Below are 17,890 nucleotides of genomic sequence, written 5' to 3'. Positions count from 1 at the left end.
TCTGCGTGAGGAATAAATTGGCAGCTGACAGGTTATAATCTGTGCAAGCAGGATCTTCACAGGAGAGGTGAAGGCTCCATTGGGGGCCAATTGGATGGTTAATTAGGAGGACAAAGCAGAGGAATCGTGAAAATGTTTATGAAACAGTGCTTGGCAAGGGAGCCTCTGAGAAACGCTCGTCAGAAAGGAGTTGCTTTTTGGTTAGGAAGAGGAAACACGAGGGTGAAACAGCAAAACTGAACCCTGAGAGAGAAAATAGCGATGCAAATGTCTGTAAGAGGGACGGGGGATTCCCGTGCAGTGCAGGGGAGTTCAGGGAAGGACCCTATGACATCTAATTCTTCTAGAAATACATGGGCCGTGTCCTCCCTCTTCCTCCTCCCTCCCTGGTCCCCACCCCTGCGACCAAAAAAGCCGGGGCAGTGCAGAGCAGCCTCTGGAGGTGGCTGGCAGGCAGCCGCCACAGCCAGCCAATCCGCGCTCCGTTCGCCGTGCAGAGAAGGGCACGAGGAAAGCAATTAAACCGAAGCTTTGATTAGGACTCACAGATGACTGCTTGTGTTAGAAATGCCTGAGCTTCTTTAAGCGTCTTGGCAGTGGCTGGAGCCGGCCTGATCCCCCATCCCCTCCTCGGCGTGTTGCTGCTGCAGCAGGAGCGTGACTGATGCTCTCTGTCCCACACACGGGCTCCGAGAGCTCAGAGGTAGGAACCAGTTGCTAAGAGACAGGACTGTACTTTCCAGCCCACATCCAGACCTTTGTCACCAGCTCAAGGGCTTTCTGCTGGATCAAAATGCCCGACGCAGGTGAGCGGGAGCAGGCAGGCCTCCTCCCAGCCCAGCAGGGATGCCTGGGCCCGGCTCGGGGAGCCACACACCCAGCATCCAAAGTGATGATGGGAATGACAAACCCAAATGTGTCCCCAGGGGAGGAGCTCCCGTGGGCTGGCTGCTTGTCCCAGCGCTGCGAGACTGCAAACTGGGACAGCCTGTTGGTAACTGGGCACCAGTGTGGATGGTACTCGCAGGGCCGAAACCCGGATGGGTTTGGATGTCTTGGCAGTGTGGATGAGTGGATGACTCAGGGTTTGCTTTGAGATCACTCCTTCAAATGCAAGGCAAGCCAGGAGTCCCCAACTTTTATCCTCTGGGTTTTTCTGGAGGTGGGGGGGAAGTGGCTCAAGGAGTCTGAATAAATAAATCCCAGAGACTCCTGCAAGACAGACCCATCACGACAGCTGGCAACCAGAAAGCCCAGACTCAGCCACAGAGACAGAGAGTTACCCCATCTTCCCCAGAACAACCCCCCTCCGTCTTGGTGTGGAACGGGTCCCTCAGAGCCACTGGCACTGTGTGTCAGAAGGGAAACCCACCCGAAGCAGAGCAAGGACAGGGAGGAACCGTTCCCACAGCATCTCAGTTTCCCAGCTGTCATTCTCTGGAAGGTCCTGCACCACACTGGTGAGACACAACCATCCTCTGCTGAACTTTCAGTGACCACTGCCTTCATCCCAGACAGGCAGGAAAGAAACCACTACTCCAAACCTCTGCTCTGAGGCTGCCCCCGTATCCACACACATCCAGTCTGCAGCTATTCCTCCATAGCAATAAATCGCTACTCTTTGGCACCAGCTGTGAAAGTGGAGGTCAGCAGCACTCCAACAAAGAAGATGATTTTGGCCAACAGGTACCTGCCCTCACTACAATCAGCTAATTAAACCAGACACTGAAACTCAGTGGTGGCCTTGGCCCACCCTGATGCAATTTTTCAGAGGTGGGCACAGCTAATGTAAGATCAGGGGAAGGTATGTGCTAATCTGCACTTAAAGAAGAGATAGGAATATGCATTTCTCTGTCTCAGCAAGGTTTTGAGAAGCCAGAGATCTGTGTGGGCTGGGGCAATGGACACCCCACCGCTGCTCCTCCACAGCTCTCTGATTTCCCCGACATTTGTTTTGTCCACAGCCCAAGTTCAGAGACTTCTCATATCAGGCCTAACCTAACAGCAAAACCAAAACTGCAGAAACGATACTAGCTGGAGATTATTGCTGAGAATGGTTTGGAAAAAGAGATTCTTGAGAAAGTTCTCACTGAAAGGAGCGTGGCTGCCTCTCCGGGGCTCTGCTGCCGTCCTTACTCAGTAACAGAATCCTCCTGCCTGCTCATGGTCAGAGCAAGCCCCTCTGAGTCACAGCCCACGAGGAGAGGTGAGAGAACAGCCTATATATTGCTCTTACAGACAGTCCTTTCAGTTCCTCATTAATTCAGGGCTCTGAGTGCCTGGACCCCTCTTTCTTTGCAAAGGCGGGATGTAACCTGGAAAGCTGGAGCGACGGCACCTCGTCAGACCTGGCTTTCTTTCCCTTCCATTTTAGCTTGGTTTAACGAGGCCTTGCAGAGCTCTGCTCTGCTTGTTTGCCTTCCCACCTTCTCCAGATCAATACCAACCAAGAACCACAAACATGAAAGCCATTACGGGGTGAGGGAGACAACTTTTGGATGGAAGGTACCCAGAACAAAAAGGGCCTTTCCTCTGGGACCAGCGATGCTGTGGATGCTTCTGGAATCACACAGGATGTATAGCATCAACCACAGGCAGATTGTTCTTCTAGAAACCGTTCAGGCCAAGTGTGTCTCAGGGGACTGGGACCATGAGGAGCAGTGGGATGTGGGACCTTTGCTGATACAACTCCAGGTCTCCCAAGCACCAGTGCCCGAAGCCCATCCCCAAGGCTGAGGCTGCCTGGGGATGGTGGTATCTCCTGCTGGAGCTACACCACAACCATGGTGGAGGCTGCCTTATAACCAGGCTTGGGAGTCTTGGCAGAAAAAACAGCAAGGACTGAATTAGATGCTGTTTTTCACCCTTTATCCCTTAGAAGCAGCTTCAGCTGGCTGTCCCGGTGGGGTGGGAGTGGGACGGAGCTGGAATCGGGCTCTGCTGCCAGCACTCCTGCTCCCAGCTCAGCGAGGAACTTTATTCTGTGTAACTGCAGATCATCAGAGCTCTTTAAATTCACCTTGCAAAAGTACTGGAGGCTTTTGCTGCTGCCTGGTGAGCCTAAGCCAGCTCTCAGGCCCAGAGGACCGGTTATCGCTGCTGTGCCTCCACGAGCAGCTTCAGAAGGAAAAACTCCTCCTGATGCTGCGCAGATTTAGAGCTGAGTCTGGAAAAGAGGTTGACCTGGGTTCTCTCTAGACTGGGCTATGTGGAACCACACACCCAGGCCAGCATCGTGCCAGTCTCCTTAGCACATGTTTAAATGTAAACCTGCCATGGGTTCAGCTGCTTGGAAGAGCCAGCGCTGCCCCACGTGCTTGGGCATCAGCTCTTCCATAGCAGGTGAAGCTCCGTGTGCTCTAAGTAAGGCTTATGCCATAGGAGTAATAGACAATTTCTCAGATAACACCCTCAGGCCCATCTGCCTTGTCTAAGGCTCTTCTCAATGGTCTGGATTTATTTTTTTATCACTTGAAGTCTGCAGAAAGTCTGAGTGGTTATTCACATAGTGAAAACCTTCTGTTGACTACCGTTCTTAGAGGGTAGAGATGTGCAGCTTTTTGGGGCACTGAATATGGGCATTGATGGGTACTTGTACCAGGAAAAATGTAGCCTCTATTAGCTGTTGGAGCAGCATCTTTCTGCCATGCCTGGCTTCTCAGCTCAAGCCTCTGCCACTGTGCCATGCTGTCCCACGGCCTGGCACCGCGGCTTTCGCATCACAACACTCCCTGGCTCTGGGAGCTACAACGTGTTTAGGAGGAATGGGCTGTACTGTGAGATTTATCCCGTGCCCCATGTGATGCATTTCCTGCCGTGGGTGAAAGACCTCCATCCATTTTGCTTCCTGGTCTCATCAGTTCCCTTTACAGCGCTCCCCCCCCCCAGCTCTAGTACCCTCCCTCGGGTAGTAATTCTGAACATCTGGCTCTGGGGGACCCAGCACAGGTGACCTGCACTGGTACAACAGCAACCCACCCACACAAATGTCCTCAGCCTTGCCGCAATGCCTGCCAGAACCCCCAAACCTCCCATCAGCTCTGCCGGGCCAGGCAGAGAGCAGGGAAGCAAAATCAGATGTGGGCAGCGCCGCAGAGCCTCTGCCCAATCCCCGAGCCTCCGCGCGGGCCCCGAAGGGCCGGTCTGACGCCAGGCTTCCCCTGCCTCATCCCACAGTCCTCCAGCCCGCATCACGGGCTGCCAGGACGAATCTGTCCTGCCAGGCTGGCCGCGGCTCCGGAGTTGTGACAAGCTCCCACCACGCAGGGCGAAGTACGGCGCTGATCTAACGGGTGCGTAACCGCTCCCGCAGCGAATGCCCCAACCCAAGAGTGAGGCAGACCCTCCCCAGCACGCCCTGCTGCTGCAGCCAAGCCCAGCTGCTGTCACCAAAGCGCTGTCCATCTCATTTCCCTGCGCCCCTGTCTCCATCTCACTCTACATTTGTATGAGAAAGACTGTCTAAATGATGCTAAACGCTTAGGACAAGAGGGACACGAGATTCTAATGAACTGCATCTTAGCACCTTGTCACCAACAAATTCTCCCACAGTTCTTAGCAAATCTGGGGAGAAGGGAGAACACTGTGCATCCAGTACCAGGATTTGGTCTGGTCCACTGGTAACGAGGTGTTTGACACCTTAGCAGAGCGAAGGAAGGGCAGAGCTGGGCACTTTGGGCTGAATCCATTGTCTGTGCTGCAGTAGCACACAAAGATACCCTCCTCCTCCTCCCTACAGTCTGAACGTGGGGTGGGTTTTTTTTTTTCCCCAACTCCCTGACCTAGAGGCTGCAGCATCCACCCTGTACGTGAATAGGGTCTGTCAGACAACAGTGTCCTATGCCACTAAACCTCATGTGTTTATCTACGTAGGGTTTGGGGTTTTTTTTTTAATTGTATGTGCTAAATGTCCAGCATCTTTGGGACATTCATCTGGGAAAAAGAAATGTGAACAGCCTCTGTGCCAGACATCCGTCCGCACTGCTGTTCCTATTCCCAGTGCATTCTTTGAGAAGACCACCATCTGCTCTGACCACCACCTAAGGCAGATGCCCCCTTCTCAGTGCACAGTCCCAGCTCTCAAGCCACCCAAATCTGATTAGGCCTGTTCTGATGAGAGGCCTGGAGGAGGGCAAGGGAAAGTTACTCAGGAGAGAAAATAATAACCACATGTTAATTATGTTTTCGCTACAGATGCACAGAAAACACACAAACCAGCTCAGGATGCCTGAGCCAAAAGGAACAACTCTCCAGGGTCGCTGTGGGGGGGTGGGTGTGTTATTATTTTGGGGGGTTAGGATTATTTTTTATATTTTTTCTTTTTTTCCAGAGGAGGAGTGGCCCCGGCCCTGCCAGGGGAAGGAAAGATCTTATCCCCACTGCTGCCCTCTACGCGCTCTTTACTACCTCTCGTGTAGCTTTCACTCCCGGTACTTGGGGTTTCCTGTAGCGACCTGCAGACACAGCAAAGCGGCGCTCCCCCCTCCCAATCCCCGCCTCTCCCTCCGCTGCACCCAGGCTCTGCGCCTTTTGCCTCTCCTCAGCCGTGGGACGGTCCCGAGCACGGGGCTGCCCCGACAGATGTGCTGAGGGAAGGGCGAGCGGACAGGATGAGCCGTATCGGGTTGCTGAGGAGCACAGCCAGGACACAGTAACTGAAACGCTGCTCCACAAGTATTTGGGGAAAGCAGCTGAAGAGGCACCGAACCAGAATACACGCTTTCCCACCGAGCAAAAGGCTCCTATCAGCTTCATGAATTATTTGACTGCATGCAGGAGAGAAATGAAATACACCCACAGACCCAGCCCAAACCACCGAGGATGAGGAGAGCACTGAATTACCAGGAGCTGAAGAAAAACCCCCTCAAGTTATCTCTAAATCTGAGAGCCGCTTCAGGCAAAACCAAAGCGCAGCGACTGCATCCCTCTGGAGCGGGATTCCCAGCAGACAGGGGCACGGTGGGGCTGGGGAGGGCCGGGACACAGGGGCAGGGAGGCAGCAACTTCTACAGACTTAGTGCTGGAGGATTTGGGGGAGCCCAGGGACTGGTCTTCCACTGGACAGTGGCTCTGTAAAGCGCTCCCAGCCCAAGCGCCCCTCAGGCTCCGGGAAATAAGCCCTATTGCCCCTTGGAAGATCAGCTGTCCCCCGAGGGCATGCCTGCTTTTTGTTTGTTGGTTTGCGGGAGCCTGGGTGTATCTCCTATCTGTAGCCTGCAGGGACTCTGCCAGGGAAGATGCGGGGGCCTAGACACGCTCCTCACTGAAACTTCATCTGTGCAGAAGCCCTTTGGGAATACGTGGGCTTGCGCCGGCCTCGCCGAGCTGCTGACCCTAGGGACTCCCTCACGGACAAAGGGGAGGGGGCGTCTAGCTAGCAGCAGGGTCGAGGGAGTCTGGCTCGGCCTCTCTGGGGTACCATGACTCTGCAGCATTTGGAAGATCTGGGATAGAGTCGCCGGCTAGATGGAGAGGACCCAGGGGAAGTGCGGTATCTGCGGGAGGGGGTACCGCTCCCAACCCGCCCTCACCGGGGGCTGTTTGGGTGGGGGCGGCAGGATAGGGGGGCTGCAGCGAGGTCTCAAGAAAAAAAAAAAAATTTTAAATTGCAAAGAATTTTTTTTGGGGGCATGGCATGGGGGAGGGGGGCTGCGAGGGGAGAAAGAAAGGCGCCTCTGAGCACCACGAAGGGAGAGGGAGAAATAATGACCCTTCCCCCTCCCCTCAATAATAAGGCAGACCAGATGGGAGGTAAATAGTGCGTTTAGAAGCATTTGCCACAGATGGGCTGCCCTCAATGGAAGCATCCTCCAGCCACATCAATGCTGGAGTCTGTGTGTGCACAGAAAACACTGCACCCTTTAGAGCAGCGGCAGCAGCAGCAGCAGCGGGGAGAGGAGGGGAGGGACGGGGAGGGAGGGAGGAAAAAAAAAAAATCATCCCTCCCGGAGCCCTTCTGTGCCCGTCGGCCCGGAGCAGTCCCCGGCGGGGCGGCGGGCCGGTCCCCCACCCACCCCCCCCGCACCCCCATCCCGGGCAGCGGGGGCAGCGGGGCCGGGGCAGCGCCGCCGCGCCGGGCGCACCCCTGCGCGCAGGGCCCGGGGCCGCCAAAGTTGCGCGTTTCCCTCCGCGCCGGGGAGCGGGGCGCGCTCGGGACGGGAACAATGGGGCGGCGGGGCAGCCCCGGGCGGCGGCGGGGCGGGGAGCAGGCAGCAGGCAGGCAGCAGGCAGGGAGGGAGGCGGCCGGTGCGCCCCGCGCCGCCGGCCCGGCGGGGCGCCGAACAATGAGGCTCCGGCGGGGGAGTTTCCCGGGACGGCGGCCCGCGGGCAGGCGCGGGGGGTGGAGGGGGGGAGGACGGGATGGGGAGGGAGGGGGGATGCTGCCCTAATCCGGGCTCTGCCGCTGCCCGCACCCCCCGGGGCACCGGCTGCAGCGGCCGCGCTGGGGCGGGCAGCGCCGCGGGACGCCGGGGCCGGGCGAGCCGCAGCGGGCCGGGCTCCCTCCGCTCCGCTCCGCTCGGCGCGGCGGCCGGGCGGGCAGGGCGCGGCGGCGGCGGCGAGGGCGGGGGGTGCCGGCGCCCCCTCCCCGCCGCTCTCTGCCCTTGACTGCAGACCTGTCCCCGGCCGTGGGGCGGATGGGAAATGCCGGGCGAACGTGATCGGACGGGGCGGGGGGGCGGCGGGGCCCGCACCAGGCGGCGGCGCGGCCCCCCCGCGGGGGCAGGTGCACGGCGGCGGGTGCGGGGCACCGCCGCCCCCCGCACAACCCCCCTCCCTCCGCCGGCACAGCCCGGGGACGGCGGCCGCACCGGATGGGACGGGGAAAGGAGGGGGCGGGGGACGGGAGGTGGTGGGGGGGGGGTGAGGGGGGGGGCGGCGGAAGGTGCGAGGCTCCGGGCGGGCGCCTCTCGCCATCCGCATCCCGGGCGGGTCGGGGCGGCGGGTGCCCCGGGAGCGGCGGGGGCTGCGGGAGCGGCCGGGCCCCGCGTCGCGCCCCGCATGGGGCATGCGCGCTCCCGGCGGCCGGCGGCGCGGCGGGGCTGGGCCGCCCGGTGCTGACGGGACAGGGCCGGCGCGGCGGTGGCGGTGGAGGGGGACAGGGGCCCCGGGGATGCCCGCACCCGCCCCGGGCAAACCAACCCCCCTCCCGCACGCCCGGGGAGGACAGACAGACACGGACAGGCAGGCAGACAGACAGACACAGAGCCCCCGGGGCACGGAGCGCACTAACCGTTCCCGTTTTCACCGGCACATATACCACCACTTGACCCATCTTCGTCGCCTCCCTGGTGCCGTTTCCCAGGCGGAAGCCTTTGGACCGGACCCAGAACTGGAACTTGCCTTTCTCCCCCCCGCCGGAGCCGCCGCCGGAGCCGGATCCCCCCTGCAGCACCTCGGCGATGCGCTGGTACTTGCTCCGGGTCACCGTCTTGGTTTTGGCCGAGTCCCCGTAGGTGCGCAAGCACCAGTCCCGGAACTGCCGCCCCAGCTCGCTGTCCCCGGGGCGGCTCCCCCGCAGCAGCAGCGGCGGCTTCGGCATCGCCCGGCCGGCGGCGGCGGCGGCGGCGGCGGCAGCAGCAGCGGCGGCGGCGGCGGCGCCCGGCCCCGCGCCCTGTCCCGGAGCGGGCGGAGGGGCAGCCGGGGCGGCGCGGCGAGCCCGGCCGGCGCTGGCGCGGCGCGGCCCGGGACGGGCTGCGGGGGCGACGGCCGGGATGGAGCGGAGAAAGGGGGTGGGGGTGGCCGCGGCGGGGGAAGGGGGGGGTGCGCCGGGGCTCGGACAGCGACCCGGCGAGCCGGGCGGAGGGAGGCACCGGCGGCGCCAGCAGCAGCAGCAGCCGCTCCTGTCACAGGATCACAGGCGGCTCCGGCTCGTCCCCCTCCCTCCCTCCCTCCGCCCGCCCGCCCGCCCGTCCCTGCCTCCTCCGCCCCCCTCCGGCCGCCTCCTCCTCCTCCTCTCAGCGGGATCCCACCTGTTAGAGCGGCCGCTCCGCCGCCGCCGCCGGGCCCCCCTCCCCCGGCCGGCCCGCCCCGGGGCCGCCGCTCCCCCCCGCCCCGGCCCTCGTGCTCTGCGCCGGCCGCCCACCGCTCCCCGCAGCGCCGCCGGTGGGATGCGCTCCCCTGGCTCGGCCGGCCCCCTTCACCCCCCTCCCCGCTCCCCCGGCCCGTCCGGGCCGGGGGAGCGGGGAGGGGGGTGAGGGGGGCCGAGCCGGGGTTGGGGGCTTCGGGGGGTGGGGGGTCGCGGGTCCAGGTGCCGGTCCCAGACAAAGGGCCGGCGGGGCGCGGGCGCACGTGTGCGGCGGGACGGGCCGGCGGGGGCGGAGGCGGGCACCTGCCGAGCCGCCGCAGAGCCGGGGAGGAGCCGCGGGGGTAGCGGCAGCGTCGGTGTCCGCCACCCCGCCGGGACGGAGCCGGGAGAGATGGGGGGAATCTCCCCCCGTAGCGCCCCCTCGACCGGGGGGCTGTCCGTTAGGGAGGTTGTGGCTTGTCCCGCCGGACCGGCAAAGCCGCACCCCGCCCCGACAGCCCGGCCCCCCCGGGGAGGGGGGGGGGGGTGGGCAGCTTGAGATTCTACCAGCCCCGGAGCGGGAAACAAAGGCCGGACCCCGGACCCGGTGCCTCGCTCCGCTCCCCCCAACACCCACCCACATCCCACCCCCCACCCACCCCCCCCCTGCTTCCCCGCCCGCAGCCGCCTCCGCCCTCCGCGCCTGTTCCCTGGGCAGAAGCCGGGAGAGCATCCTCCCTGCGCCCCGCCGGCGGGGGACTGCGGCCGGGCAGCTGTCCCGCGGCGTGACCGAGCCCCGCCACTGCGGGGACGGGGGGGGGCGGCGGGGGGTGGGGGGGCTCTCGGGCCACGGTCCCGCTCCTCTGTCTCCCAGTGGTCTCTGGCGGTGGGCGGTCACAGCTGGCCCGGGGGGGGGGGTGGGGGGCGAGAAGGGGCCGCCCGTCCCAGGCGGCAGCTGTGGCTGTGTCTCCCCGGCACTCACACGCATGTGCCGTGTTCCTGGTGATGCCAGGCGTGTGCTCCCGGTCTGTCCATCGGTGCCATGGATGTGCTCCGTGCCCACCCCACAGTGCCAGGCGTGTGCTCCCGGTCTGTCAGTGTTACACATGTGCTCCCAGTCTGTCCATCGGTGCCATGGATGTGCTCGGTGCCAACCTGCAGTGCCAGGCGTGTCCTGCTCTGTCCATCAGTGACATGGATGTGCTCTGTGCCCACCCCATAGTGCCAGGCGTGTGCTCCCAGTCTGTCCATCAGTGACATATACATGTTCCATGCCAACTTGCAGTGCCACACATGTGCTGCTGGTCTGTCCACTGGTGCCATGTATGTGCTCTGTGCCAACCTGCAGTGCCAGGCGTGTTCTCCTGCTCTGTCCATCAGTGACATGTATGTGCTCCATGCCAACCCCACAGTGCCCGGTGTGTGCTGCCAGCTTGTCCATCAGTGCCATATATACATGTTCCATGTCAACCCCACAGTGCCACGCGTGTGCCTCCGGTCTGTCCATCAGTGTTACACGTGTGCTCCTGGTCTGTGTTACACGTGTGCTCCTGGTCTGTCCATCAGTGTTACACGTGTGCTCCTGGTCTGTCCATCAGTGCCATGTTTGTGCTCCGTGCCCAGCCAGCTCCACGCGTGTGCTCCGTGCCTTCCCAGCAGTGCCCACACCTGCTCAGTGCCAGCTGGGGGCACGGAACTGGTCCCCAGCAGCAGTAGGGCTGGCGTGAGGATGTAGGAGCAGGAGCCAGGAGCCGGTGGGAACCTGGAAGAGGAATTTGATGTGCCAGGGGCTCCTCTGAGGCCGGTGCTGGAGGTGCCCGGCGCGGTGTGGCGCAGCCAGCCGGCACACAGGCGGCTGTGGTGCCGCACGCCCAGGGCTGGAGGCAGGGGGGAGGTGATGGCACCACACCAGCCAGAGGGCAGGTTTCTTCAGTGCCCCTCACCCCATGGCAGCCACACTGTGCCCGTCCAAGGGATGCCCGAGGTGGGAATTGAATGCTGCAGGAGCTGAGCCATGTGTCAGCTGCACCAGAGTGGCTCCAGGGAAAGCAGGCGATGTCTCTGATTAATTAATCATTGACATAGGCCCCTGTGAATCATGTCAACCCTCTGTGCCCCACTGGATATCTGGACCCCTCTCAAAAATTTCCCAGTGTCACCACCCAGTTTGCACTGGGCCAAACCCGACACTGGTGAAGAGGGACTTGTGGAGCGCAGAAGGTCTTCCCCATGTGGGGTTTCCTACCCAAACACAACACAGGATGCCTACAGGAACTTGCTCGTGCACTGCAGTATTTTTTGCTGACCACTAAGAAGATGGACATCCTTTCAAGCCTCAGCCAGCCATGGAAGCCCAGCTTTCTCAGGGGACTGCTGCAAGGAGCAGCTGGGGGATGGAAATGCCAGAGAAGAGAAGGATATTCTGCACACTTGGGACTCTGGGGGCAACTCTCTCACAAAGACTTTGTGGATGAAGCCAGGCTCAGCTCTGAGCCTGTTGCTGCATGTGGGCATCCTGCCTGCATGGAGCAGAGCTGAACTTCAGTGTCTCTGGCCCTGGGGTGGCCATAGGGGTGGGTGGGGTTTCCTGTGAGAACTGTGAATTGGCTTTGGAGGTGGTGTGGTGGCATCGGAGTGTCCAGGAGTGCCTGGGAAGCTGGAGTCCAGCTGCTTTGCAGGAGATGTTGGGTGAGGAGAGAGTAAAAGGACACTTTGCTTTTGCTGAGGAGTTGCTGTAGCCAGGGATGGTCCTGCCTTCCCTGCCATCATCAGAGCTCAGAGGTAATCACCAATTCCCCATCCTGCAGGTCACCCACTCAGGAGGGAAGGGAAAGGGGAATGTCCTCTTGTAGGCACGGACAGAAGTCTTCTCCTACCCCAGCCCACCCACTTGAAGCTGAGGTGGGAGATTGCATGTCAGTAGAACAGCACTGATTTGGGTGTTCTCACCACCAGTTCCTGCTGACCATCAAACATCAGCTCCAGCAGCACCAACCAGAGTGATAAGCATCGTATTTATATAATATGTAGATGATTAATAGACACCCCTCTTTGGCATGACTGGCACTTTGCAGAGTAAAACATCAGCATCAGCTGAAGGGCCTGATTCTGTCCCCCAGAAAAGGGGAGGGAAGTGGCAGAGGGGGGCTCAGGGAGGAGTGAGGGGCTGTGTGTGGCAGTCACTCAGTCACAGACTCCCTGAACCTGCTCACAGTTTGGGTGGACACAGTTGGCATTGGGTGAGCCAGGTGCTCCAGCCACAGGGCAGGCATGGCTGATGGAAGGGGAGGGCTGTACCAGCCTTCTTCTCTCCAGCAGCGACTGTCCTCTGCAGAAAATTGCTGGAAATGGCAGTATTCCCAGTGAAGGACCTTAGTCTGGTGTACAGAACTCACTGGGCTTGATGTCTTTGCTTCCTGGTCCTCTAGATGTGGTGAGCTCTGTCCTGCAAGCCTTTCCTTTGATTAAGTTTCTTGCTGGTGTTCCCCCTGCTTTGGTTTGTTAGCAGAGGGTGTTAAGTATCTTGTCTCCTCTTTGGTGTGGCTGGCTGGATCTGTCTGGTCTTTCTGTTGAGGAGGTTTTGGGGTCCATGTAGGATGTGATACAGAAGGTCACTCTGGAGAGCATGGGCAGGAGTTTGCCCAGCTTGGGATGGCAAGGCCAGCCAAACCAAGAACTGTTATGGCCTGGAGAAGGATTCTGGGGACACCACTCACACGTGGGCTGAGTGTTCAGATCAGGATTTTAGGTCCCAGCCCAGCATGGATTCAACAAGGGATTAACCTGCACTGCGTGAGCAACCTCATGACATGCCAGCCTGGAACTCACGCTACTGGGGCATCTCTTGTCCTTAGAGATGGGGGGAAAGTGGAGGTGTTTGGTGCCACTGGACCTTAAACTGTCAGTTCTGGATGACTGAGATGCTGGGTGGAGTCAGCTGCAGGCTTTGTTATAGACAAAGATGTGGTAACTCCGGGTCCATTGCTGCTGGAACTGTGTAAATGGAAGTTCTTCACAACTGCCAACAAATATGAGCTGGAGTGGTTCTCCCTGTAGTGTTTATTCAGGTAGGGGTACCCCAGATCCTGGGTTATCACATCAGCTTGTGATCGTTCTCTCACATACATAGACCCAAGGAAATCAGGAATCAGGGACTGTGATACCAGAACATGCTTCACTAGACATACCAGAGCGGCTCAGCTGAGGTGGGGGCTGAAGGGGGAAGGCTGTGCTGCCTCTAGCACGGTGAGTGTCCCGAGAAGGTACATGGGGGGGTGTAGAGGTTCCCTCTCAAGATACAAGAAAAAGGGGAACAGAAGTATGAGTCACCCAGACTGACAACCCCAGATCATTTCTACCCGTCTGACAGCTGAGCTGTGGAATCCATCACCACGGGGAGTGTTTGAGGGTGCAAAAGGACCTGGTGCCTGTTGGGAGGAGAAGCCCCTGTGAAAGGCACAGGTGGAGGAGAGAGAAGGGCGAGGTGAGCGTTGATGCTTTAGGGGTGAGTGTAAAGCTGATGGCACGGGGTGAGAAAGATGTGTCTTTGGTCCCCAAACGCATCACCAGGGCCTGTCTTTGAAGAGCCTGATGCTTACCAGGGCAGGGGCAGCAGCAGCCTGGAGGGACCCATCCGGCTCAGCCATATTCCTGCGTTCCCATGTGCCAGCTCAGCAGCACAGGACTCAGTCCTCACCGTGCACCCAGCACCACGCGCACAGCGAGCCCCCAGCCCCACCCCAGGACCCCGCTCCTGCGAGCCTGGCTCGTGCCTCGCTGGGGCAGGGTGGAGGGAGGGCTGGGTCTGGGCCGAGTGGGGGTGCTGACCCCCCGCCAGCGGTGTGGGACCGTGCCAGGGACCTTCCAGTCCACCCTGATAGGAGCTGCCTGCTGACGGGGGGGTGGCAGTGGTGGACACTTCCCAGCCGTCAGCCTGGACACCCCCACAGTTACAGCTCACGTGGGCAAGTGATAACTGGGAAGTACCTTCTCCTCAGAGCAGTTTATCAGCTGGAAACGGGGGCAGCCAAAGAGCCACACAAGAGCCACGTCTGGCAGGGCAGCAGCCAGTGCCCCACGGATCCCAGCTGCCAGCAGGTGCCCGGCGGTGTCCCCAGCTGGTTTTGCTGGCCAGCATCTGGATTCACACTTGAGTTGGCCCCAAACTGGAACTATTTGTCAGCCCCCCCCACCCCCTCCAAGTGCTGCTGGGTGGGATAAGAGACAGGCAGAGGGGTGGGTGTGTGGGGGGACTGAACCCTTCAGTGGATGTAGGCTGGTACCCAGCAGCACAGAGCGAGCTCAGGAGTCAAAAACCATCCCTTCTGCTGGGGGTGCTTCCTTGGGAAAGGATAGAGGAATGTTGAGGGGCTTATGGGATCCCTACGGATGAGTGTTTGGTCACTCCCAGGCTGGACACCCAGTGCTACCTGGGTGTCCCGCTGCCTCTCTGGTCACTGTGCAATGACGAGCATCTCCACAAACCATTCCTCCTGGTGCTTTCAACACTTCTCATGGAGCTGCCTCACTCTTCCCATCAGAAACACAGAGACCCTGCGTGTCTCACAGGCTTTCACCTGCCCGAGGTGGCTGGGAGAGCTGTGACCCCCAGCGGGGTGCAGCCAAGGAAATGGAGAATTACCTCAAGTTGTGTGGGAAGAGTCATTTCAAGGGAGGCACGGAGAGGTGTGAAGGCTCCGGTGAAGCTCTGTGCTGCTGGGTGGTTCTGGTTAGCCAGACTGAGAGAATTTCACCTGAAGTCAGTGCAGAGAGAGTTTGCTGGGTTAGTCAGGGGGAAGGAGAGTGTCTCACAGAGACGACCCAGCTCACTGCTCAGTGCTGAGGAAAGCTGCGTGTGTGGACGGTGGAGAGACCCCAGGAGGGACCCGGGCTGAGCCAGGGCAGCACCAGGAGCAGCAGTGAATGGCCTGTGCACAGAGCCACGCCTGGCACGAGGAGATGCCAACCAAGTGTTGGAGCTGTGGGTCTCTGCAGGGTGATCACAGAGGAGAACTGGGGAGGCACCCTGATGGCACAGCACTGCCTTTGCAGCAAGGTGCTGGGCACCCTCTGAAGTCCCTCCAGGGGCTCTGACCCCAAAGGGACAGATCAGCTCTAGTTCTCCCGTGGCTTTTGCTCACTCTGAACCTAAACAACGAGTTGGGGTGGGGTTTGGTTCAAGCAGAATTATTCTTGACTTTAATCAAAACCTAATTTAGATCCAGGTCAGATAATAAAGTCAAAGCAGCTAAGGGTAGTCAGGGAAGAGCAGGGATTCCTTCTGGAGCCTGTTGGCTTTCCGGCTGTGCCACGGCACCAAAGCATCCTTTGGTGTGGCTGTGACTCAGGAGGGGCCTGGGACTGGCACAGGGGGGGAAACAGAGTCACAGGCTGAGCGGGGATCTGCAGATATAACAGACATTTTCCCAACCTCCTTATTCTGCCTCCAGCGTGGCTGCAGAGAGCTGGGAACCAAACCGTGCGGATGCTCAGGGGATGTGCTGGGGGGAGAAGCTGCAGGAGGAGTGCAGGAGCCTGAGCAGTGTGGTGGGGACCGAAATACCCACCAGCTGCCAGGGCTGTGTGGGAGCCCGGGCCAGGAACAGCCAGGGAGCTGCAGATCAGGACTGAGCTACATTTCCAGAGCTGCGTGGGGAAGTCTGATGGCACCTGCCCACATCCTCTGTGACTGCACATGATGCCACATCTCCCTCGGTTTCAAGATCAGCAAATTCACCCTTCTCTGCTTTTTCTTTCTCTTTTTTTTTTCCCCTTCAGGAGAAAGAAGCCAAAAGCAGCTTCCCAGGGTAGGCTGTGCTGGCGTGGTACAAGCTGTCAGCAGGCAAGTCTTGAGGAGAAGGGATGCCCTCTGCAAGCTGGAGTTCTCATTGTGTGGCAGAGGACAGGGAGGGAAGTAATATGAACCAAAAATAGTCTCTGTTTGGGAAGTGAAACTGTGTTTCTGTGACCTCTCACACTTGTGCTTTTGTGCAGGGCAGAGAGCTGTCTTGCTCTGCCAGCCAAGGGGAGGGTTCTCTCCTTTCCTCCAGGTGTAATCCCTCCCTCCAGGCACATCTGTTTGCTCTGTCCTCCCCCTGGTCCCCTCATCCTCCTTTGAAATCCTCACCATGAGTGCACTCCAGCTGCAAACATCTGGACGGGGCTTTCCCATGAGCCCGTGTGTGATGCTCTGAGGTCAGGGGATTGCTCTGGGCTCGGAGGGGAAGCCCTCTGCTTCTGTGGGACCTCTGGGCACGGCTGGCATGGGTGGGGAGAGGCAAGTCCTGGCCAGGGTTGGCAGCTCTGATCCTTTCAGAAGGGAACTTCGAGGTGGGAGTCTGGCCTTTAGCTTAAAACTTTTAAATGCCAGTGTGTAAAGGCATCACCGGCTGGTGGGGAAGGGAGGAAGCAGCTTGTGCCTGGGGCAGGCTGCCTGCTCATCAGGGGCCCCAGGACAAGCTGGGTTTAAATTTTTGGTGTGCTGGTGTGCACAAGGGCCCTCGTGGTGATGTTCCTGGGTGGGATTTAACGGGCTCAGACTGAATCCTGGAAATCTCTGCAGCAGCAGGGTAATGAAATGTTGGCTCTTTTGTGGTCTGGCTGTATCCCACCTCCTAATACTTTAAAGGCTTTGACACAGCATTAACTTAGCAGTGGATGCTCATCCACGTGGCTCATCCATCCCCTTCCCTGCCTGGCTGAGTACCCAGCTGAGTACTGGTGCCGTGGGATGCTGGGTGTGTGCTGACCACAGACACCACGCTGCTCGTGGCCATCCCTGAACAGGCTCCTGGTGCCACACATCTCCAGAGGCTTGTTACCACCAGACATGGAGAGCCTTGCCTGAGCATCACCCCCACGCCCCCTGAGAGATGCTGAGCACAAACAGGACTCGTTACCCATAATGGGGCAAAAGGCAGAGCCAGGCCAGCAGCCTGCAGGATGCTGCTTCCTTCAGCCAACTCCTTGTGCCAGGCAGTGGCTGAGGGAGCACTGGAGCAGTTTCTGTTGGTTTTGTTTGGGGACTGTGTGGCTGGGGGGGGGGGGGGGTTTGCCTCATTTCCTAGAATTTTCTCAGGGGTGTTGAGGTCTGGTCTGGTCCCAGAATAAAGCAGATTCTGTGTCGTCCTGGGGCTGAACGGGTTAATTTTTGTGCTTCTCTCCCCAGCTCGCTGCGGACTCTGGCTGGGACAGAACATCTGTCTGTTGCTATGGCTGCAGTACACTTGAAGGGGATGACTGGATAATTATTGCAAACATCCATCCTGCCTGATGTGCTCCCGGACCCTCCCTGCCCCAATGCAGGGGGAGCGCCCGCCCGTTCGGGGCTCAACTTCAGGCACAGGGATCCTGCCCAGGGATGGCTGCGTTGGCAACACCTTTTCATTTGCATAATTAATGAGGCCGAGGCTGCAGGGCTCCTGGGAAATCCGACGCAAAGCAGCAGCGAGGAAATGGCACGGGGGGCTCCAGCCTTCTCTGGGGCTCGTTAGAGCTCTGCTCGCTGGTAACACCCCGCTCTGGAGCTACAGGGGAGTTTGTTCTCCCATTTCCATTCATTTACCACCCACTTCTAGCTGAACAGATTGCTCTGGGCCCGATCCTGCCATAGCTCCTGCCAGGCACAGGCCCCAGGGCTGCCTGTGGATGAGCCCATGTGTCCGGCACACGCACCCCTCAGTCACCTTCGCGCCCATCTGCACCAGTCGGGAGCATCAAGAGCTGCAAGGTCCTGGGTCGTGGACCTAGGGCTTGCCCAGCATCCCCCCTGGCAGTCAGGCTGCTGCTGGCAGCGCTGCCTGGGCTCCCTGCCTGTGCTGCCACCGCCCAGCGCTCGGGTTCTCTGCTCACCCCTGCGGCGCCCGGGCACCGTTCGGTGTGCGCAGC

At 60.0% G+C, this 17,890-nt stretch overlaps 1 protein-coding gene across 1 annotated transcript in view; it reads right to left on the bottom strand.

Moving 5' to 3' along the window:
- NOL4L (nucleolar protein 4 like) overlaps positions 1-8,539 on the bottom strand; it is a gene marked incomplete at both ends in the record, with an annotated part of 60,582 nt that extends 52,043 nt beyond the window's left edge. The window contains one exon of the mRNA XM_084271539.1: positions 8,231-8,539. Within this exon, the coding sequence (XP_084127665.1) occupies positions 8,231-8,539 (309 nt within the window). The remainder of the gene's footprint in view (positions 1-8,230) is intronic.
- Between the last annotated feature and the right edge of the window lie 9,351 nt (positions 8,540-17,890).

Source organism: Gallinula chloropus (genome assembly GCF_964237585.1).
Source record: "Gallinula chloropus genome assembly, chromosome: 16".
Lineage (NCBI taxonomy): Eukaryota > Metazoa > Chordata > Aves > Gruiformes > Rallidae > Gallinula > Gallinula chloropus.
This window is presented reverse-complemented; position numbering and strand designations above follow the sequence as displayed.